At 64.5% G+C, this 20469-nt stretch overlaps 5 protein-coding genes and 1 pseudogene across 6 annotated transcripts in view; 3 read left to right on the top strand and 3 right to left on the bottom strand.

Annotated features, from left to right (window-relative positions):
• The window catches only part of LOC149852950 (DLA class II histocompatibility antigen, DR-1 beta chain-like), a 298803-nt pseudogene that overhangs the window by 12059 nt on the left and 266275 nt on the right, over window positions 1–20469 (bottom strand). The window lies entirely within an intron of this gene.
• Window positions 99–4473, top strand: TAPBP (TAP binding protein). Its single transcript, XM_090029013.1, has 8 exons — window positions 99–240; window positions 349–537; window positions 852–1139; window positions 1305–1649; window positions 2977–3303; window positions 3404–3493; window positions 3668–3693; window positions 4054–4473. Exons 1-8 carry the CDS (start codon window positions 204–206, stop codon window positions 4063–4065), a joined length of 1314 nt encoding a protein of 437 aa, XP_089885139.1. The 5' UTR covers window positions 99–203; the 3' UTR covers window positions 4066–4473.
• On the top strand, window positions 4939–11337 carry RGL2 (ral guanine nucleotide dissociation stimulator like 2). The gene is made up of 18 exons (XM_090029002.1): window positions 4939–5309; window positions 5580–5645; window positions 5728–5918; window positions 5995–6057; window positions 6141–6313; window positions 6424–6536; window positions 6647–6862; window positions 7571–7674; window positions 7766–7850; window positions 8362–8439; window positions 8533–8607; window positions 8763–8795; window positions 8884–9005; window positions 9088–9180; window positions 9278–9404; window positions 9479–9691; window positions 10143–10257; window positions 10349–11337. Exons 1-18 carry the CDS (start codon window positions 5199–5201, stop codon window positions 10540–10542), a joined length of 2172 nt encoding a protein of 723 aa, XP_089885128.1. The 5' UTR covers window positions 4939–5198; the 3' UTR covers window positions 10543–11337.
• PFDN6 (prefoldin subunit 6) lies at window positions 11432–12464 on the bottom strand. Its single transcript, XM_090029019.1, has 4 exons — window positions 12172–12464; window positions 11964–12034; window positions 11750–11874; window positions 11432–11648 (listed from the first exon to the last, which is right to left on the bottom strand). Exons 1-4 carry the CDS (start codon window positions 12233–12235, stop codon window positions 11528–11530), a joined length of 381 nt encoding a protein of 126 aa, XP_089885145.1. The 5' UTR covers window positions 12236–12464; the 3' UTR covers window positions 11432–11527.
• Window positions 12593–13693, top strand: B3GALT4 (beta-1,3-galactosyltransferase 4). Its single transcript, XM_090029014.1, has one exon. The coding sequence runs from the start codon at window positions 12593–12595 to the stop codon at window positions 13676–13678; it is 1086 nt and encodes a 361-aa protein (XP_089885140.1). The 3' UTR covers window positions 13679–13693.
• Window positions 14539–20466, bottom strand: WDR46 (WD repeat domain 46). The gene is made up of 16 exons (XM_090029005.1): window positions 20351–20466; window positions 19755–20117; window positions 19506–19586; window positions 19272–19384; window positions 18798–18885; window positions 18648–18709; window positions 18439–18543; window positions 18136–18286; window positions 17800–17935; window positions 17482–17581; window positions 16135–16288; window positions 15891–16038; window positions 15545–15639; window positions 15281–15376; window positions 15037–15150; window positions 14539–14764 (listed from the first exon to the last, which is right to left on the bottom strand). The coding sequence occupies exons 1-16, from the start codon at window positions 20405–20407 to the stop codon at window positions 14660–14662; spliced, it is 1968 nt and encodes a 655-aa protein (XP_089885131.1). The 5' UTR covers window positions 20408–20466; the 3' UTR covers window positions 14539–14659.

Genomic DNA, 20469 nt, shown 5'->3' with positions numbered 1-20469 from the left:
TCGATTCCATTCGTGGGTTTTTTAACCGTCTCGATAAAATATTTATTGGTCTGGTCAGTGCTGGCTCCGCTCCTCTGTGCCCCGGGCCCCGCGTGCCCGTGTCCCCGGGGGTCCCCGCCCCGCCCCGCGGCGCGCCCCGCCCCGCCCCGCCCTTTCCCAGAAAATGAAAGGGAAAGCACCGCCATCCTCCTCCCGCCCTCGCCATGGCCGCCGCCGCCGTCGCCGTCCTGCTGCTGGCCGGTGAGTGCGCCCGGCCCCGGCCCCGGCCCGCCCCGCCCCGCCCCGCCCCGGCCCCGGCCCCGGCCCCGGCCCCGGCCCCGCGCTGAGCCCTCCCCCTTGCCCCCCCAGGGCTGTGCGGGGCCGGGGCCGCGGGGCCCGCCCGCCTGCGCTGCTGGTTCGTGGAGGAGGCGGGCGGCCGCGCCGGCATGATGCCCAGCGCCGTGTCGCAGCGCCCGGCCCTGCTGGCGCTGGGCCCGGCCGAGCCCGGCCTGGCGCTGCCCGCCGACGTGGAGCCCGGCCTGGCCTTCGCCGTCCTCGGTACGCGGGCGCGGGGCGGCGGGCGATGGGAGGGATCCCCAGGGGTCTCCACTCCCTCTAGTGCCGTCTTTCTCTCCCCCAGACCCGCCTCCCAGCATGGGGGGGACTTTCTTCCCTCTAGTACCATGAATCCTGCCCCCCTGACCCCATCAGGGCCCTATGGTGGGGGCTGCTCCTGGGGTGGGCGGTGGGTTGAGCCAGAATTGGGGGGGGGGTCTCTATTCCCCCCTAATGCCATGAACCCAGGCCCCATGGGGCCCCTGTGGCAGGGGTGGGGGGTCTCTGTGCCCCCTAATGCCATGTCTCCCCGCCAGACTCAGCGGGGGCTCTGCGGTCGGCGCTGCTCCTGGCTGAGGACCCCTCTGCAGCCGGAGCAAAGGCGACAGTGTCACCCTCGGCCTGCGAGGTGACCAGCTACACGCCCCAGGATGCCCACGTGCCCTGGGCTGCGGGGCTGATGCCCTGGGAGCTCTGCCCCACTGGCTTCCAAGGCCCCTGGTTCATGGCCAGCGTCCAGGCATCTGCCCACTATGGCGTCAGCAGCGTCCTGCAGGCTCAGCCACCGCTGCCCCAGCAGCCAGAGGGGGTGACTCTGGCAACCGGTAACCAGGGGATCCCCATCTCTCCTTGGCAGGGCTGATGTGGGAGGTGGGGGCCGCAGCCTCATGTCCCTCCTTGGTGGGGCTAATGTAGGGGGTGGGGGGGACCACAGCTGTGTCTCCGTGGTGTTCATAGCTTGGAGCCATGTCTATCCCGTGTCCCTGCAGCAGCGCTGTCCGTGTTCACCCGTACTCCCAAAACCTACGCTCGCCTGGGCACGGATGTGCTGCTGGACTGCGGGTTCACCGCGCCGCTGGGGCCCTCCTTCTCTGTGGAGTGGCGCTATCAGCACCGGGGCAGCGGGCGCGTGCTGCTGGCCTACGACGGGGCAGCTGCCCGCACCCACGTGGCTGAGCCAGGGGCCGAGCTCTTCCTAGGCGACACTGCTGCAGGCATGTACAATGCCTCCCTGCGGCTGCGCAACGTGGGCACCCAGCACGATGGCACCTACATCTGCACCGTCTACCAGCCGCACCTGCACGCCCAGCAGGCCATGCAGCTCAACGTCGCTGGTGAGTCGGGACCTGTGCCCCAGGGTCCCCAAGTAGTCTTTGTCCCCCCCGGGGGTGTGGAGGAGGCACTGGGCTTCACAGGGCCATATGGGACTGGGCTCCAAGCCACCTGCTCCCGAGGGTCCTCTGGGTTGTGTTGTCCCCTGACACACTTCCCTGGGGTGGGAGAGGCGGGTGCAGCTGTGTTGGACTGATTGCTGAGGCCCCCGTGCCCACCCTAGCTGCTGGAGAGGTTGCCGTGCTCCAACCCCCTTTGGCTTGGCTCTGGAGGAAGGGGGAGGTGAGCTGGGCCCTATAAGGGCTGTATTGGACTGGGGCTGACCTCTGTCTGGAGTGCCCCAGGGGTGGATCCTGGCGCTGGTTTTGTTCAGTATCTTCATCAGCAACCCGGAAGATGGGATGGCGTGCACCCTCAGCAAGCCTGCAGGTGACACCAAGCTGGTGGGAGTAGTAGATACGCTGGAGGGTAGAGCTAGGATTCAGAGTGACCTGGACAGATTGGAGGGTTGGGCCAAAGGGAATCCCCTGAGGTTCAGTAAGGACAAGTCCAAAGTCCTGCACTTCGGAGGGAACAATCCCCTGCACCGGTGCAGGCTGCGGCTGACTGGCTAAGCAGCAGCTCTGCAGAAAAGGGCCAGGGTTTCACTGAATCAGTAGTGTGTGACTGTTGTCAAGAAAGCTAACGGCATCCTGCACTGCATTAGCAGGAGTGTTGCCAGAGATGAAGAAAAGTGATTCTTCCTCTCTGTTCTGCACTGGGGAGGCCACATCTGGAGTCCTGTGTTCAGCGTTGGGGCCCCCACTACAGAAAGGATGTGGACACGTTGGAAAGAGTCTAGTGAAGAATGGTTTGGAGGCTGCGACTTATGAGGAGAGCTTATTTAGTCTGGAGAAGAGACTAAGAGGGGATTTGGCAGCAGCCTTCAGCTCCCTAGAGGGTGACTCCAAAGAGGATGGAGTTGAACTGTTTGCGGTGGTGGCAAATGACAGAGCAAGTGCAGCAAGGGAGGTTTAGGTTGGATATTGAGAGAAACTCTCACTAGGAGGGTGGTGAAGCACTGAAACAGGTAAACCAGAGAGGTTGTGGAGTCTCCATCCTTAGAGGTCTTTAAGCCCCAGCTTGATAAAGCCCTGGCTGCTCCTACTTGGAGCAGGGATTGCACTAGATGTGACCTCCTGAGGTCCCTTCAACCCTCATTTTCTCTGATGTTATGACTGCCGCTGTATGCTGCCCCCCCCCCGGTACTGTCCCTGTCCCTGTCCCTGGGGGATGGGGAAGGGGAGCTGAGCCATATGGGACCAGTCTCTAACCCCTGTTCTCCTGCAGAGCCTCCCAAGGTGGTGCTTTACCCTGACCCAGTGGTGGTGGCTCCAGGGGCGCGGGTAGAAGTGGCCTGTGAGATCTCGGGCTACTTCCCGCTGGACGTGACTGTGACGTGGGAGCGCCGGGAGCCTGGTGGGGCAGGAGCCACAGCCGTGACTGAGACATGGCAGACAGGGCACCGGCGTGTCCCCAATGGCACCTACGCGCTAACCAGCTTCGCCCATCTGCTGCCTGCTCAAGCTGGCGATCACGGCGCCACCATCACCTGCTCTGTGGCCCATGTGAGCCTGAGCACCCCCCTGCACCGCCGCACCCAGCTCCACGTGGCAGGTAGGTGCCAGCTGGGCTGAGGGCCCATAGAGATGTGGGGACTGGGGTGGGGGTCCAGGGCACTGTCTGGTAGCTTCACACTGTCCCTCCCTCCCGCCAGGCTCTTCAGGTCCCTCCCTGGAGGACGCTGTGGGACTGTTCCTGCTTGCCTTCCTGCTGTATGGCGCTGCACGTGCCGTGGGGGGACTGGGTGCGTAACCTCCCCCTCCCCCAGTACACCCACCCTGGGATCCAGCCTCCCTGCACCTTGCCACAGCTGCTGGGGAAGGGGCATATATTCTCCTCCTTGGGGCATGTGCCCCCCAGCCCGTTGTAGCCCCTCCCCAGCACAGGTCTCACACCTCTCCCCTGCTTCCTTTCCCAGGCTCCCACACTGAAGAGGAAAACAAGGTAAATCCTCCCCATAACCAGCCCCATATCCCCCTACCCTGCCCCGTGTCGTGCTGGAGCAACCAGATCTACCCTTCAGCCAAGCTCCCCCCCCGGGGGTGTGGGGATCTCCCAGTGCCCTCCCTGCAGGCAGGAGGACAGGGTGCATCTTTGAGACTAACTCAGCCGTGGCCAGGTCGGGGGTCCAGAAGCTGGAGAAAAGGGGGATGGGGTGGTATTGGGGTCTACAGAGATCAGCCCAGTGCTCCAGGTACTTCGTGCACCCCTGAGTGAGGTAATCAGTCTGCAAGGTGCACCCAGCCCGGCCCTGCTGGACTGTAGCTGACCTGCAAATATTTTGACCACTCTTTCTCCCCCTAGAAGTCAGAGTGAAGCCGGAGTGGAGCCGCACAAGGAGACTGAGGATGGGGGGGTGTGGTGCTGAGCCCCCCGGGGATGCAACTGTGAACCCAAAGAGGAAGGCGGGGAGTGGGGCTGGCAAAGTTGAGGGCTGATTGGCCAGATGGCCCTGGTACACCCCTCGGCACACTCCAGACCCCTACCAGGACCCTCCTGTGCCCCCTGCCATTATCTCTGCACTCCCATGCCCCTGCCCCTCTGCAGCTGGAAACCCCCTCCTCCTTTCTGAGACCCGATCCCCTAGCTCCCCCCAGCCAGCCTACAGTCCCCCTGCTCCCCCTCACTTTGCCCCTGGCAGGAGGGGGCCTTTGTACTACTGTATGGGAGCAGGAGCCTGAGGCCTTCCAGCGTGTAAATAAAGGCGTTTGCAGTGATGTCCCCAACCCGGTGTCTTCTTCATTTTCCAAGTCCGCATGGAGTCGCCCACACCCCCAACCTCCTGGGCTGAGGAGCAAGGGGCCTGGAGACACACGGGTAGGCTGCTGCATGCACATGCACATGCATATACAGGTGTGTGCATATATGTGTATGCACATGCATGCATGGATAGACAGGTGCTTGTATCCAGGTTTGTATGTGAGCACGTAGGTAGATGCCTGTGCAGATGAGTGCATCCAGGTGCGAGCATGTGGGTAAAAACGTATGCATGCAGGCATGTATGGGCACATGCATGCGCGAGCATAGCGGCGTGCAGGTGCAAGGCTGTAGGCACACACCTGCGCGTGCAGGTACATGCTGGGGCAGGCGGGTGCATGCAAGTGCTGAGTATGCGCGTGCAGGTGCGTGCACCGATGTACGCACACGTGGCGATGAGTGCGTGCCTGCAGGCGCCCGAGTGCGCCTCTGCGTGCGCGCGCGCCGCGCGGGGGAGGGGGGCGGAAGCGCCGCGCGGGGCCGGAAGCCGGGCCATTGTGCAGCTTCCTGCCCCGAGGCGGCGGGGCCGGGCCGGGCCGGGCGGGGCCGCGGGAAGCCCCGGCGCTGGAGCCCGCGGACTGGCCGAGGCCGCTCCGCTCCGGCCCCGCCGCCCGCGCAGCGCCGAGCCGAGCCGAGCCGAGCCGGTGCCCGAGGGGCCGGGGCGGCGCGGTGGCCGCCGGGGCGGCCCGCCCATGCTCCCGCGCTCGCGGCGCCTCCTGCTGGACGGGGCGGGCGGCGGCCGCGCGCCGGGCGTGGTGCTCAGCGCCTACCGGAGCTGCGCCGAGCCCTGCCGCCTGCCGCAGGTGAGGGGCGGGGCGGGGCGGGGCGGGGCGGGGCCGAAGGCGGAAGCACCGGGCCGAGGGGAGCCGGGGCGCGCGGGCGCTCCCGGGGGGGCCGCTTGGGCCGTGGGGCGCCATGAAGCTGTTCCTGCGGCTGGGCGGCTGCCTGGGCCCGGGGAGGCGGGAGGGGCCCCCGCTGTCCCGCACCCGCTGGTACTGCCTGCCCGCCAAGGTGAGCCGGGGGGGCTGGGGGGAGCTGGGAGACGGGCCCCGCGTGACCCCTTGCCCCCGCAGGCCCCGGTGACGCTGAGCGAGGCGGCGGAGGATGGTGCCATCTACACGGTGGCCGCGCGCCCGGCGGTGAGTGCCAGCGGACCCGCCGCGGGGGCGCCCGGGCTTGCGGGGGCGGCTTCGAGGCCGGTTCTGACCCTGTCCCCCCCAGGCCCCGGCCGCAGCGGGGAGCCCCGGCGGGGGGCAGCCGGCCCGCTCCCTGAAAGCAGGGACCCTGCCCCGGCTGGCGCGGCACCTGCTGGAGGCGCAGGCCCTGGGCGACACTGCCTACGTCCCAGCCTTCCTGGCCACCCACCGTGCCTTCGCCCGCCCCCCCGACGTCTGGCGGCTGCTGCTCGACAGGTACCAGAGGGAGCTGGTGGAGCAGGGGCGCCTGGGGAGCCGCCCCCACCTTCACTGACCCCTCCTTCTCCCCCAGGCTGGAGGAGGTCAGGGCACTGGAGCCAGGACCCCCCACGCCAGATGTAACCGAGGTGCGGCGGTGAGTGACACCCCCCCAAACGCCTGGCTGTGGGTCCCTCTGCCCCCACCCTCCCCTGCCTGATGTCTGTGCTGCCCCACCAGGGCCTTCGCCTCAGTGCTGTGCTCCTGGCTGGAGGGCTACCCCGAGGACTTCAGGGGGGTGCTGGAGCCTGGCCTGGGGGAGCGGCTGACCCGGAGCCTGCAGCTGGCCGCGGGCAAGGGCTCAGAGACAGAGCGGCGATTACAGGAGCTGCTGGGGGGTCCTGCCCACACAGGTGAGAGGGACTGGGGGGAGGCAGTACTTGAGAAGTGGAGTTAGGCTTGTGGGGGGAGGCGGGGATGAGGGTATGTTCACTATAATGCTGGATTCCCACCCCCCACACAGAGCCAGAGGCCGACAGGGAGGATGAGGAAGGGCCAGAAGAGGACGCCAATCCCTTGGACTTCCTGGGCTTCCAAGCAGAGCAGGTGGCGGCCCAGCTGACCCTTCTGGAGGCGGTGAGCGAGAGGGTGGGGATACCAGCCGCAGACCCCAACTTACCCCTGTCCTGTTTGGGAGCAGGGCAGGGGGTACAGATCCCTCTGATCTCCTTCGCTCGCCCCCGCAGGACCTGTTTGTGCGCGTGGTGCCCTACGAGTGCCTGGGTTCCCTGTGGTCGCGCCGGGGCCGCCGAGGGCAAGAGGGTGCCTGCCCCAGCGTCCGTGCCACTGTGCGCCAGTTCAACCGCGTGGCAGGCGCTGTTGTCCGCTCCTGCCTGGGGCCTGCCGACCTGCGCCCACTACAGCGTGCCCGCCTGCTGGAGAAATGGATCCGCGTAGCTGAGGTCAGCCCCTGACTCCGCTGCCAGCCCCGTAACCCCTACCCCCTACCATGACAGTGTGCCCGCCTGCTCCAGAAGTGAATCTGCATTGCCAAGTTCAGCCCGTAACCCTGGAGCCAGGCCTGTAATTCTGACTCCAGTCCTGTAACACTGCACCCACCTGCTTAATAAGTGGATCCCGGTTGCTGAGTTCATCCCCTGACCCTGCTGCCAGGTCCATGACCCCTGACCCCCATGCCATAGCACTGCACGCACCTGCTTGAGAAGTGGATTTGCACCACCAAGGTGAGCCCTCTGACACCCCAACCCCAAATCTCATGGCCAGCTTCCTGACCCCTGATCCCCCCCTATCATAGCAGTGCACCCATCCCTTTGAGAAATGGATCTGCATTGCTGAGGTCAGACCCTGACCCTGCTGCCAGCCCCTTTTCTTTTGGCCTCCAACCCCCCATAGCAGCATGTACGTCCAAGGAAGTGGGTCCTTGTGGCTGAGGTGAGCACAAGCCCATGACCCTTGACCCCTGACCCTGGAGCCAGAACTTAGCAACACCTGCGTCCCAGATTGGCAGTTCTGCGAAACTAAGTTGAGTGAGACCCTAACCCTAGTACCTGCCCTTGCTGCCAGCCCATGACCCCTGAACTCTGACCCTTACTCAACCCCCAGGAGGTGGGGTGAAAGGTCGTGACCTTGGGAACCCTCTGCCCCCCCAGGAGTGCCGAGCCCTGAGGAACTTCTCCTCGTTGTATGCCATCATCTCCGCGCTGCAGTCCAGCCCCGTGCACCGTCTCAAGCGTACTTGGGATGAGATCTCCAGGTGCAGAGAAGTGGGGTTTGGAGAAGGGGCCAGGTCCTGCCACTGAGTGGGGGGGTTCACTCACTGCCTCTCTTGTCCCCGCCCTCCACAGGGACGCTCAGCGCAGCTATGAGGAGCTCAGCACCATCTGCTCCGAGCAGGACAACTACAGCCTCAGCCGCCAGCTCCTCTTCCAGGTGAGCAACTCCAACTCAGCCCCATCTCCACCATGCCCAGCGCTGCCCCAGGGGGTGTCAGGATGTCCAGGGTGGGAGGGGTAGAGGGTTTATTGCACGACAGAGCCCCTGCTGCAAACCTCCAATCTTGAGTGAGGGTAAAATTTTGCCCTGACCCCAAATGCAGCATTGGGCTGACCCTGAGCAGAGGAGCAAGATGCTCCAGCCAGAGCCACCCAGGGTTGAGTCCCAGCAGGAGCATTGGCCCAGCCCAGTCACTACCCCCAGCCTGGCCTGCAACCAACACCCAGCTGCTGAAGAAGGTGGGAAAGCCCTGGACCCCTGTAGCATCCAGAGGGGGGCAAAGCCTGGGAAACCCCAGCCCCTTCCGCTGTGCCTTGCAACCCGAGACTGCAACCACACACTTCCCAGCTGGATGGCCAGAGCTCCCCACTGTCATCCCAGCCCCTCCATCATCTGGTCCCTTGTTCCCCCATGTGACTCAGTAGTCTCCCCTGACTTCTACCCCCAGGAGGGCACCTCCAAGCCACCTGGTGCTGACCCTATCCCCCGGAGGCAGCAGCGAAGACCCCAGGAGCAGCGCCCTGTGGTGAGAGGGGGAAGATGCATGATGCTGGGCAGGAGTCTGGGTAAGGGTGGGAGCTGTTTCTGAACCTCCCCCCATGTATTACCCTCCCCCCAGGGTGTGGTCCCCTACCTGGGCACCTTCCTGCGGGACCTGGTGATGCTGGATGCGGCTGTGAAGGATGAACTGGAGGTGAGACAAGCAGACAGACACACACACATATATGCAGAGACAGATGCATGCCTGGGCACGGGGTTCACATAGCAGGTCCAGCAAAGAGGGCTGCAGGCCACGGGGCTGGGGGGAATGTCTCTGGGGCTCACAGTGCCTTCTCCCCTCTCTTGCAGAATGGATACATCAACTTTGAGAAGCGACGCAAGGTGACACAGCACCTCATTCCCCCTGCTGCCCCTCTGCCTCCCCCCCCCCCCCAGCTGGTTCTTACCCCCTCCCATCCCATCCCCGCAGGAGTTTGAGGTCCTGGCCCAGCTACGCCTGTTGCAGTCCATCTGCCGCAACTACAGCCTCCAGCCCGACCCTGCCTTCCAGCACTGGCTGCGCACCCTCCAGCCCCTCCCCGAGGCACAGAGGTACAAGGGGGCCATGCATGTGCATGCTCGTATACACAAAGCATGTGCTCCGCCATCTCTAACCCCCCACCCCCACCCACAGCCACACGCTGTCATGCGAGATCGAGCCCCCGGGGGAGGCACCAACCCCACAGCGCCCCCCGAAGCCCACCCTGGTCATCACCCACTGCACTGAGTGAGTCTGCACTGGGGGTGTGGGGGTGGTCTGGAGTCTCTACAGAGCTCCAGAACCAGCCCCCACACCATGCTGTCTCTCTTCCACCCTGCTCCAGGCTGCTGAGCTCCGTGGGGAACCCCCTGATCTCCTGGGATCAGCCCGGCTCCACTGTGGGGCCAGCAACCAGCCCTGACCTGCTGCTATCCCCGCACAGCTCCCAGCTTCTCTCCCGCCTGGCACAGGTGACACTCTGACACTCCCCCCACTCTCCCCTGCAAATGCCGCCCTCATCCCCTTTTTTCCCCCCCTGCTGCAGCATATGAAGTGGCCATCGGTGTCGACGCTGGATGTGGCCCCTGAGGACGCTGCCTCCCCGCTGCCTGCCCCAGGAGGCTTCGCCCGCACCCACCGACGCTCAGCCTCCTGCGGCTCAGCCTTCCCCTCCCCACAGTCTGGCACTGCCTCCGACTGCCGCATCATTCGTGCCCGCATGGGGCTGTCCAATGGCAGCCTCTACAAGAGTGTCCTGGTGAGCGCAGGACTTGTGGGGGTGGGAACTGAGCTGGACATGCACTTATCCTGCTGCTTGTTGCCAGGCCATAAGCACTGCCAGACGGTAGGGCTCCACCCGGCCCTCTGCAGTGGAGGTCATGTCCCTACCTTAACCACCCTAAGTCTTTGCTTCCTTCCCTGCCACACTTGTGGGGGGTGACCTGGAGCCTGGACGCCTGGACACCTGGGCTCAATTCCTAGGTTGTGGCTGAGACCCCGATTGGATTTGGGTGGGGGGTAGGGCGACTTGGGAGCCCAGTTCTATCCTTGGGTCTCGACCCAGACGGGGGCGGGGGAGCCAGGACACCTGGGCTCTCTCTACAGCGCTGCCTGTGCTCTGGTGCAAGATGGGGGAACATACCAGCTTCATGGCAAGGGGCCACATGTCCTCAGCTTCATCTTACCTGGGGTGGTGCTGCCATGTGCAGGTGACCAGCCAAGAGAAGGCCCCTGCCGTCATTGCCAAGGTGCTGGAGAAGCACAGCCAGGACCCAGCCACAGCCTCCCAGTACCAACTGGTGCAGCTGCTGCCCGAGGACAGAGGTGAGTGCTGCAGGGCGCTGAGACAAGCTGGGGGTGGGGGGGTCCTGGTGGCTAGGACCCCTATCCTTACCCCTGTAGCTTCTCTCCACAGAGCTGATCCTGCCCCCCACAGCCAACGTTTTCTACGCCATGAACAGCACCAGCCTAGACTTCCTGCTGCGCCCCAAGGGGCCCCCAGTGCTGCACCCGCCTGCCCCCAGCACCCCCTCCCGGAGGCCGGAGCTCAGTGCCACCTTCCCCAAGATCAAGGCCACAGGCCGCAAGTTCACCCGGGCCCTCTTCTGAGCCAGGAGCCGTGGAGGCGAGGGACTGTGCTGGGGGAGGGGAATACCCCAGAGATGCACATACCCTGCCCACTTCCTGTCTTGGCTCTGCTCTGCCAAATGCTCCCTGGCAGTGTAAAGGTGCAGGTTGCCATGACAACACCCTTGTCTCCCCCTTCCCCCACAACTATAGGATGCTGGGTGCCAAAGACTTGTTTCCAGATGTCCAAAATGGCCACTTCCTGTCTCAAACTGGCAGCTGCCTTATGGAGGGGGTCAGACCCACCTTGCAAGTGCTAAAAGAAGCTGCTGTGACTGGATCTTACAAATGCCCTCTCCCCCTGCCCACTTCACATCCATGGGGCATCGCTGCCTGCCCACCCCCCCCAGCGAGGCACTTATCCTTCATATGCCCAGCAGTGAGCCCCTGGGGGGGACCCCCCTCATCTCTCCTCCCTGTCCTGGGGGTCTAGGGGGCTGGACACTCCCTAAAGCTGTTGGGAGAAGGGGGAAGAACATCCAGCCTCTTTCCCCTTGTCTGATGCAGAGCCTCAACAGCCCCCACCAGCAAAGGCAGGACCTGGGGGGGACCCCCCCTTATCCTTCCTGCCCCCCAGCCCCACGGGCCAGAGACTGCTGCTTCTCAGGGAATCTCAGCCTGCTCCAGCTTTGTCATCCCTGCCCTCCCCGCATGTGAGGGGCGGGGCGGCAGGAATCATCCACGCTCCCACTCCCGGTTCCAGATCGGGGCCTTTTTGCCACCGACATTTTGCTGTAACACTAACGAGAGAGCAATAAAGGACACTATGAGCAGCTACAGATGGAACCAGGCCTGTCTCTGGGGCTGGGGCAGGGACCCTGTAGTACGGGGAGGGTGGGGAGGACGCATCCACGTGAGGCACGAGGCCGTGTCTCCTCAACACCTCTTTTATTCCCAGCATGATAAGAAAGGAAACAAAAATCTTACGTACAGACCCCTGCCCCCCTCCCCCCCAGCCATAGGGGCATCAGGCCTTGCTGATGGCTTTGCCCTGGGCGCGCTGATACTCCTGCTGCAGCCGCGCCAGCACCTCCCGCTGCTGCTCCGACTTCTTCTCCAGCTCCTGCATCTGCTGCTCGTAGCGCTTGCTGGGGGGGTGCAGGGTAAGCCTGTGACCCCCAGGACCTACCCTGCCCTCCCCAGAGGAGGGGGGTCCCGCCCCGCCCCGCCCCGCCCCCGCAGCACTCACATCTCGGCCCCAATGTAGTCCAGGCGCTTGCTGACGGTGGCCTTGGCCTCATCCATGTCCTGCCGCACCAGCACGGGCCCGATCAGCTTGAAGATGGTGTTGGTGCTGTCCAGCAGCTCCAGCTCCTGCGCAGACGCGGGCGCCGGGGGCGTGAGGAGGGGGCATGCTGCGGGGGGGGAGGGGGGGCATGCTGCGGGGGGGGGGCCGCGCTCACCTCCTTGACGATGTTGTTCTCCGTGAGCTGCGCCTCCAGCTTCTGCCGCGCCGACACCGACTTGCTGAGGTCTGGGGGCAGAGGGGCGGGCGCTGTGGCAGGACCTATCCCCCCCGCAATTTCCACCGGGGTGGCCGGCCTAGGGCCCCCTCCCGCACCGCTCGGGCACCGCGGGAGCAGGAGCACAACGGGGGCGGGGGGGCGGTACCTTTCTGGAGCTGCTGGTACTTCTCGAGCTCACCCTGCAGCTTCTTCTGCAGCGGCTCCGCCATGGCCGGGCGGGGGCTGCGCTTGAGTGCGCCTGCGCGGGGCCGGCTGCTGCGGGAGGGGCGGCGATCGGCGGCACCTGCTCCGCGCCGCTTCCTGCCTGCACGTGCCTCGCACACCCCCGACGCACTTCTGACGTCGGCACGGCCCCTCCCCTCGCCGCCCGCTTCCGGTCGGCGCGCGCGCCGCTCCCGCCGTGCAGCGCGGGGCCCGGCCGGGCGCCAGGTCAGTGGGCAGCGCCGCGGCGGGGAAGGCCGCGTGGCCCGCGCGACTTCCGGTAGGGGCGGGAGCACTTCCGGTGGCCGGGGCCCCCGCCTCAGGCGCCCGTCTCTCTGGTGCAGGCTGCGCGCGGCCCGGGCGCCATGGCCCTGCGCTGCGGCTTGGGCCGGCTGCGCCCCAGCCTGGGCCGGCTGCTGGCGGGGCTGGGCGCGCTGGCGCTGCTGGGCCTGGTGGTGGCCGGGCGCAGCGAGGAGCTGCTCGCCTGGATCCTGGTGCCCTTGCTGGGCGCCGCGGCGGGGTGGGACGGCGCCGCCAGCGTGGCCCCCCTGGCGCTGCTTGGCCCCAACGACTTCATGCTGCCCAACCCCGAGGCCTGCCAGCCCCGCGCCCCCTTCCTGCTGGTGCTGGTGGCCAGCGCGCCTGCCCACGCGCGGCCCCGCGAGGCCATCCGCCGGAGCTGGGGGGGCGCCCGCCGGGCCTCCGGCTACCCCGTGCACACGCTCTTCGTGGTGGGGCTGCCGGACTCGGGGGCGGAGCAGGCGGCGCTGGAGCGGGAGGCGCAGCAGCACGGAGACCTGGTGCAGGGCCGGTTCCGCGACACCTACGCCAACCTGACCCTCAAGACCCGCATGCTGCTGAGTTGGGCAGCCGCCCTGTGCCCCGGCGCCGCCTTCGTGGCCAAGGCGGACGACGACGTCTTCCTGAACCTGCCGGCGCTGGCCCAGCACCTGGGCGGCCTAAGCAGCCCCCACGGGATCTACTTGGGCCGGGTGCACTGGCGGGTGCACCCCGACCGCGACCCCCGCAGCCGCCACCATGTGCCAGTTGCGGCCTTCGGGGGTCCTGCCTTTCCTCCCTACTGCAGCGGGACGGCCTACGTGCTCTCCGGCGATGCCGTGCGGCGGGTGCTGGCAGCCGCGCCCTATCTGGTGGCTGTGGGGCCTGAGGACGCCTTCGTGGGGCGCTGCGCTCACCGCACAGGCCTGGCCCCCACCCACACCGCCCGCATGGCCGGCGCCACCCACCTGGCACTGGATGCCTGCTGCTATGGCCAAGTGCTCTTCAGCGTACATGGCGTGGAGCCTGCCCAGATGGATCACGCCTGGGGGCTGCTGGGGGGACGTGGCTGGGGGGAGGGGCCGGAGGAGCCCACTGGGCTCTGCACCCCTTTACAGTGGGGTCTGGGGCTGCTGCGCTGCAAGGTGCTGGCGCTGTTTGAGAAACTGTGATAAAGAGGTGGGGAGGGGACCAAGCCCCTAGGTTTTCTAGGGAGGGGGGTGCTGGGAACCCATGGAGCCTGAGCTCTCCCCTAGCTCTGTCAAGGATCGGGGGCAGGGGTTAGGGGAGTGTCCAGACACTTGAGTTCTCCCCCATTTTTAGGAGGAGAGAGCTTGGGGGTGGGGGAGGTTAGGGAAGCAGAGGAGCCTGCACCCCTCTCTTCTCTCCAAGGGCTAGGAGGAGGGGCCCAGATGTCGAGGGGGGCAGGGATGCAGGTGAGTCAGGGCAGGAACCTGGATGCCTGGTTTATTTCCCCCCTCTGGGAAGACATTGGTGCAGGGTGGATGAAAGGGGAAATGCACAACTCACAGGGCAGGGCGGGGTGGGCACCAGGAGTCCTGAGTTCTGCATATGTTACCTCTACCTTGGTCACTGTCTCTTGCTGGTCCCTAGTGGGGGGGGCGGGCGGTCAATTCCACCCATGCTGCACTGGGGGTTGGTTTGCTATGGGATGAAACCCCCTGCCTCCAGGGGACCTCAAAAGACCCCCTGGAAAATGCACAATAAAAGACTTTACACCCACCAGCTTCTCCTGGTAAAGTGTCTGTGCATTTGGAGGCAGAGGGCCCTGTCTGTGTGTGCACATCCATGTCTGTGTGTGCATGCGTGTGCATCTATGCAGGCCATCTCTGCAACCCCTACTATGGCGGCTCATCCTCCTTCCCCTGGCCCAAACAGTCAGATGGTAGATACACAGATGGGCAGATAGATACCCAGGGATGCAGCTGGGATGGCCCAGGTGCATCCTGCCTTGAAGTCACCCCACCCCTGAAAGCGCCCGGGGCCATCCCAAACCAAGAGCAGGCAGCAGTAAATTGGTGAACTGCTTTAATACAAAAGAGGGAGGGCAGCAAGGGAGGGGTGATAGGGGGTGCTCACCCCCACTGGCCCCCCCAGGCCCCCATGGGGGGTAACTCTTCCCCACCTGGGGGCTATTTCTTGAACCGCTCCAGTGCTGACCTCTGACCTGGGGTCTCAACCTTGGGTGACTTATGCTGCTGCTTCTGCTTCTTCTCCTGGCTCTTCCGGACATTGGCCTGGAGAGCAGGGGAGAAGGGGTGAATAGGAATGGCCCCTACAAACAGCTGAGTGGGGAGGAAGCTAGGTCCCACGCCCTGAAAGCAGCAAGGTAATGGGAGGGAGGGGGTGAAGCTCTGGAAGTCAGGGTGGAGTGTGGGGTACAAAACCTGATCTCCAGCTGGACAGCAAGTGGAAAGCTAGTGGGGGGTGGGGGAAGGCTGGTCATGGGGATAGGGAGGAAAGCAGTACGAAACGCGTGCAGACAAACGGACAGACAGGACGGACTCACCCGCTGTTCCTCGTGGGCCACTTTCCTCTTGCGCCGCAGGAGCGCTCCTGCCCCGCCGCGCCCCTTGGCTCGGTGCCGTGGCTGGAACTTGGTCTTGGCCTGGGGGTTGAAGCCCTGGGGGTACAGAGAAAGAAAGGAGTGAGCAACCAATGCCCTGTCCCACCAGCCTCCCACAGCGCTGCCCCCAGCCCCACCCTCTGCCCCCAGTGACCCACAACACAGATCCACCCCCGCGGGTACTCACCAACCGCTCCACCTGCTCCTGGTGCTTCTGCTCCATGCTGATGGTGTCGACTTGGCCCAGCTGCTCAGGGTCCAGTGTGATCAGCTCTGCCGGGATCTGCCAGGGGGACACAGGGAGGTGAATGGGACCCACTTCCCCCTTGCTGTGCACCCCCTGCCAGGCTTGGGATTGTTCCTGCCCATGGCACCACCCCTGCATATCTCAAGGCAGAAGCCCCTACCCTGCTGAGTCCCCCTTGCCACCCCCATGGGTCCAGGACATCACCTTCTCCAGCAGAGCTTTGACTTCCCACTCCTGCCGCTGCTTCCGGCTCCGGAACGGGTTGTTTTCCAGCGCATCAAAATTCGCCTCCCCGCTCCCTGGCACGTGGAGGGGAGGATACAGGGTATGAGGGGAATGCAGTGAGTGCTGGCGGGGGGTCCTTACCCAGCATGCGGAGGGTGGTGGAGTTGGGGGGGGGGTCCAGGGGTTACTAGGGGCACTGGGTGGGTCTTTACCCAGCAAGGGGAGACTCGTGAAGCTGTGAGGAGGGTGCCTTACCCATCAGAAAAAGACTGGTGAAGTTGGGGGGGGTGGAGGGGGCACTACATGGCTGCAGGGTGGTCCTTACCTGGCACAAGGAGGCTGGTAAAGCCGGCGCCATGGCCCACACCCAGCACGTCCTCAAAAGGGCAGAAGCGGAGGTCGTGGGCCGGCCGGGGCAGCACATGCTGCAGGTAGGGCTTGCGTGGCAGCTGCTGCGACACATCATGATATACCTGGGGCAGCGCACAGGGTGTGGGGAAGTGTTAGCATCCACTGGGAAGGAGAACAGTGCCTGGGTGGGGGCACAGTGGCGGGGGGTGGGGTGGTACCTGGACGATATTGCCAGTGGTGGAAGCCAGGAGCCCGCGCTGGCTATAGGCGAGATGAGCAGCACCCATGGGCAGCACCAGTGCATGCAGCGGCTGGTACGTGCGCAAGTCGAACACGCGCAGCTGCCGGTCCAGCCCCGCCGTCGCCATGTACCTGTGGGGAGGAGGCAGGGGGTCACAGCCAGCCCAGCCCAGCAACCAGGCCCTGATGCCCCCCAGCCCCGCCACGAGGTAAAGCAGAGGCCGGATCCCACCGCAGAAAGGGAGAACCTGCCGCCCGCTCACCGAATCTGTACCCCTCTGACCTGGGGGGAAATTCCTTGCCAACCCCAATGCAGCACAAGGCTGACCCTTAGCGCAGGGACAAGACCCTTTAGCTAGAATCCCCCAGGGTTGAGTCCCAGCAGGATCACTGGCACAGCCCAGTCACCATCCCCAGCCTGGGCTGCATCCAACATCCATCGCCTCTGGGGAAGGGGGGTAAAAAACGCCTGACATACAGCAACAGGGGAGGAAAAAAAAATCCTTTCCCAGCAAAGCCCAGGAAATCCCCATTGCAGGGCATGGGCATGGCTATGCCTAGATCATCCCCAAACACTGGTTGTCTAGGCCCTTCTTGAACATCTCCAGCGATGGGGAGTCCACAGTTTCATCCCTTTCACAGTTTCCCTGCTCTAACAGGGAAGAAACACTTCCAGATCTCCAATCTAAACCGACTCAGCAGCAACCTCAAGCCATTGGTCCATGTCCTCCTCTCTGCAGCAGGAAACAAGGTGCTTCCCCTCTCCTTTTCAGCAGCCCTTTGAGGATATGCAGGCCCCTCTTCCGTGCCTTTGCCCCAGCTCCTTTATCCTCTCCTCATAGGATTTGCCTTCCAAGCCCCCAGTCATCTCTGCATCTGCCTCTGGACCCTCTTGAACTTCTCCATGGCCTTCTTAAAACATGGAGCCCAGAGCTAATCATGGTGTGGTAGGTGACGCCCAACCAGGGCTGAGCAGAGAAGCGCCATCATCTCTCATCCAGCACAGGAGCGCCCATCCGTCAGGGGTCTTTCCTCCCACTGTGGCTCATTTACGACCTTTCCCGATGATCTCTGCCCCTCTGATTCTCCAGGCTGCAGCTCCCCAGCTCTGCCTTTTCTACCTTTTTCATAGCAGGCGTCATGCTGGCCCTCTCCCCATCCTCCAGGACCTCCATAACTAGGTAAATATCATGACCAAGGTGATGAGATCCCCCTACCACTTCCTTCAGCCCCTCCCATCCCTTCTGGGGATCTCCCCACCCAGCCATGACCCTAACTGTCCCAGGCCCCCAGGCATGAAGTCTGGGCTGTCCCCAGTCACTCACGTGCCAGTGTGGTCCACAGCCAGAGCCCGCACGGCCCCACGGTGACACAACATCTTCACCAGCGGCTCCTTAACAGTGGGACTCCACAGTGTCACCGTGCCTGGGGGGGCACGGCACAAGGGATTAATGAAGCCTCTATCCTGTATTCCTCACCCCACCACAATACCAGGGAGACAGCCAGCAGCTCCCTGCATTGGCCAGGGGCTCCACGCCTGGCAAGGGGAAAGCAAGGCACACATGCACATGTATACGTGCATGTGTATGAGTGTCTGAGCCGGGGGGGGGACCATGTGAGCAGCAAACTGGGGTGTCTCTCACCATTGCTGTGTCCCAGGTGGATGATGGCATTGGCTGGATTCTGCCCCATCACGCCCAGACGCCCCCCTCGGGTGCAGATTGTGGCCACTTCCTTCCCCACCGAGAAGTCCAGGTACTGCAGGAATCCCGTCTCGCTCTGGGGGAGATGGACATGGGTCAGCTCAGCATGGAGTCCCTTCCCCACCCCAAACACAGCCCTCTCCCCCAGCCCGCAACTGGGGCGATGGGGGCGCAGTCACTGAGACACGTATAGGCCCAGCACTCCCTAACTGGCAGAAATCCCAGTCAGGACCCTAGGCATCTGGGCCCTTCCCCAACCCTCCAGCCTGTGCTCACAGCAGTGGCTAGCAGGAAGTGGTAGGGCAGCAGCTCCATGCGCAGGACGCTGTGGAAACGCCGCAGGCAGTTCAGCTCCACACCCTGGTTGTCATAGACATACAGCCAGCGCCGCTGCGCCACCGCCAACAATGTCTCTGTGTGCAGCCACCTGCAGGAGAGGGGGGCACATGCATGGCACACATGTGCCACAGGCACTGCCCGCCAGCCTAAGCCATCCTGCTGAGCCTTGTGCTTCCTGGGAACCATGTTGCCCTGCCCCTCCGCCCCATGCATGTGTGTCCAGGTGTGTGCCACACTCACGCGACATCAGTGATGCTCTCCATGACGTTGATCTCACACAGCAGGGTCTTGCTCTGCCAGTCCAGTGCCGCCACATGGCCACGCCGGCCACCCAGCAGCAGGTGCCTGGGATTTGTGGGGGTGGAGCAGAGGTGAGAAAGCAGCATCCTACAACCCCTCCTGCCAAGCAGGGAGACCTCCAGCCTGGTGCCAACCCCCACCCCACTCACCGGCCAGGGCGGGTGTAGTCCACTCGGTAGGGCCCAAACTGTTCTAGTGTCAGCTCAAAATGCTGCAGAAAATGGGAGAAGGAATTGTGGTTACACAGCCCCCCCATGCTGTTAAGCCCCTCCCCACCTCCAAAGCCCACCTCTCCTGACCTTGGCAGCACTTGCGATGTCCACGGCTTCAGCAATGTCAGCCTGGGCAATGGTACAGGTATCCTCACCGGGCTCTGCCTCCAGGAAACTGCATGGTGGGGGACATGGGGATCACAGCGTAAGGGGGGGGGCGGTACAGAGGATGTCCAGAGGTGGGAGACGGGGGTGGGTGGCTTTTAAGACAGGAAGAGCCCATGTGTTGCCCTGCCCACACCCACCTAGTATGATCCCAAGCATCTGCCTGAGCCTCACAGGCTTCCCATCCCTGCAGCTGCTCCCTGGTTGCTGGCGGGGAGCGTGACCCTGGCCCCAGGGGGAGCGGGCAAGGCAGAGGCAGTCACCCCAGCTTAAAGGGGAGGGGTGAAACATGAGGGAGGAGGGCAGGTCTCCCAGGTTTGGAAGTGCAGAACAGCAGGGTATTTACCCCGGCTCTGGGAGGACAGAAAGTTGGCAGCATGCTGGGGGGGTATTTACCCAGGCTCCTCAGGCAGCAACAGCTCCGCCCGGGCCGCCTGCCGGGCTGCCAGCTCCACCTTGTTCTCCATCGACACCAGGCGCCCCCGCAACCGCCCGCTGGACACCTCGTCCTGCGACAGACAGACACGCCAGTGGGAAACAGGCCCAAGCACCGGTGCCCCCAACTCATCCTGGTCCCAGCCCCCTTTCTCCAGCCACCCCCTCCACCCCCACCTGCCCCCCAAAACTCACCAGTTTGGATTTGCGCCCACGCTGGTATTTCTTCACTTTGTGCCGGGAGATGGGTGCAGCTCCAGGAAATGGGTCCTGCTTCTGGGGCGGGCGGACAGGGAACGACAGCGCGGCATCAGATTGACGGGCCAACTTGGCCCCCAACCCTGAGGGGCAGCTGCCCACCTTGGACTGTCTCTTAACCCCCCCAAGACCCCCCCTCTCATGGGTAACAGCCGCCCAGAAACCCTCACCGATGTCTGACCATACCCCAGAGATCCGCTTCTTGGCTCCTGCTGCCCGTGCTCCCTTCTTGGCAGCTGCTGGGGACCCCTTGACCCCCTTCTTCACAGCCACTAGGGACTTTTTGACCCCTTTCTTGGGGATCCCTAGGGACTCCTTGATCTGCTTCTTGGCAGCTGGGGAGCCCTTGATGCCCTTCTGGGCGGCTGGGGAGCCCTTGATGCCCTTCTGGGCGGCTGCTCGGGGCCCCGTGGCCCCCTTCTTCGAAGCAGGGAGGCCTCTGACCCCCTTCTTCGTGGCTGCCAGGGGGCCCTGGCCCCCAGGCCCCCCATCCCGAGGCTTCTTGGCGGGAGGGTCAGCATCTCCTTCCCAGTAGCGCCGCAGCTTCTTCTGCAGGGAGACACACACGTCGGGTTAGCAGGGAGGGGGCAACTGGGGGGTCACCCCAGATACCGGCTCCTGCCCCAGAGAAGAAGTGTGGGGGGCACATCTCGGGGCATATCTGCCCCAAAGGGGCGGGAGAGGCAATTACCACCCAGGGTAGGAAAAGGTTAATTGCCCCCTCCCCCCGGGAAGGCGGCTTATCCCCCCGGTGTGGGAGCTGCCCCGACCCCGGCTCCCACCTGCTGGCGCCCGCGAGGCGCTGCCCGCCCGACCCCAGCCCCGGCGGCCGCCTCCATACCCCGGGCCGGGAACCGCGTGCGCGCTCCAGCCGCGGGGCAGGTGCTTCCGGGTCTCGCAC

This window comes from Crocodylus siamensis, chromosome 15 (genome assembly GCF_052110815.1).
Source record: "Crocodylus siamensis isolate JL-2025a chromosome 15, ASM5211081v1, whole genome shotgun sequence".
Lineage (NCBI taxonomy): Eukaryota > Metazoa > Chordata > Crocodylia > Crocodylidae > Crocodylus > Crocodylus siamensis.
Note: the sequence above shows the minus strand (reverse complement) of the source record. Positions and strands in the feature narration are given on the sequence as shown.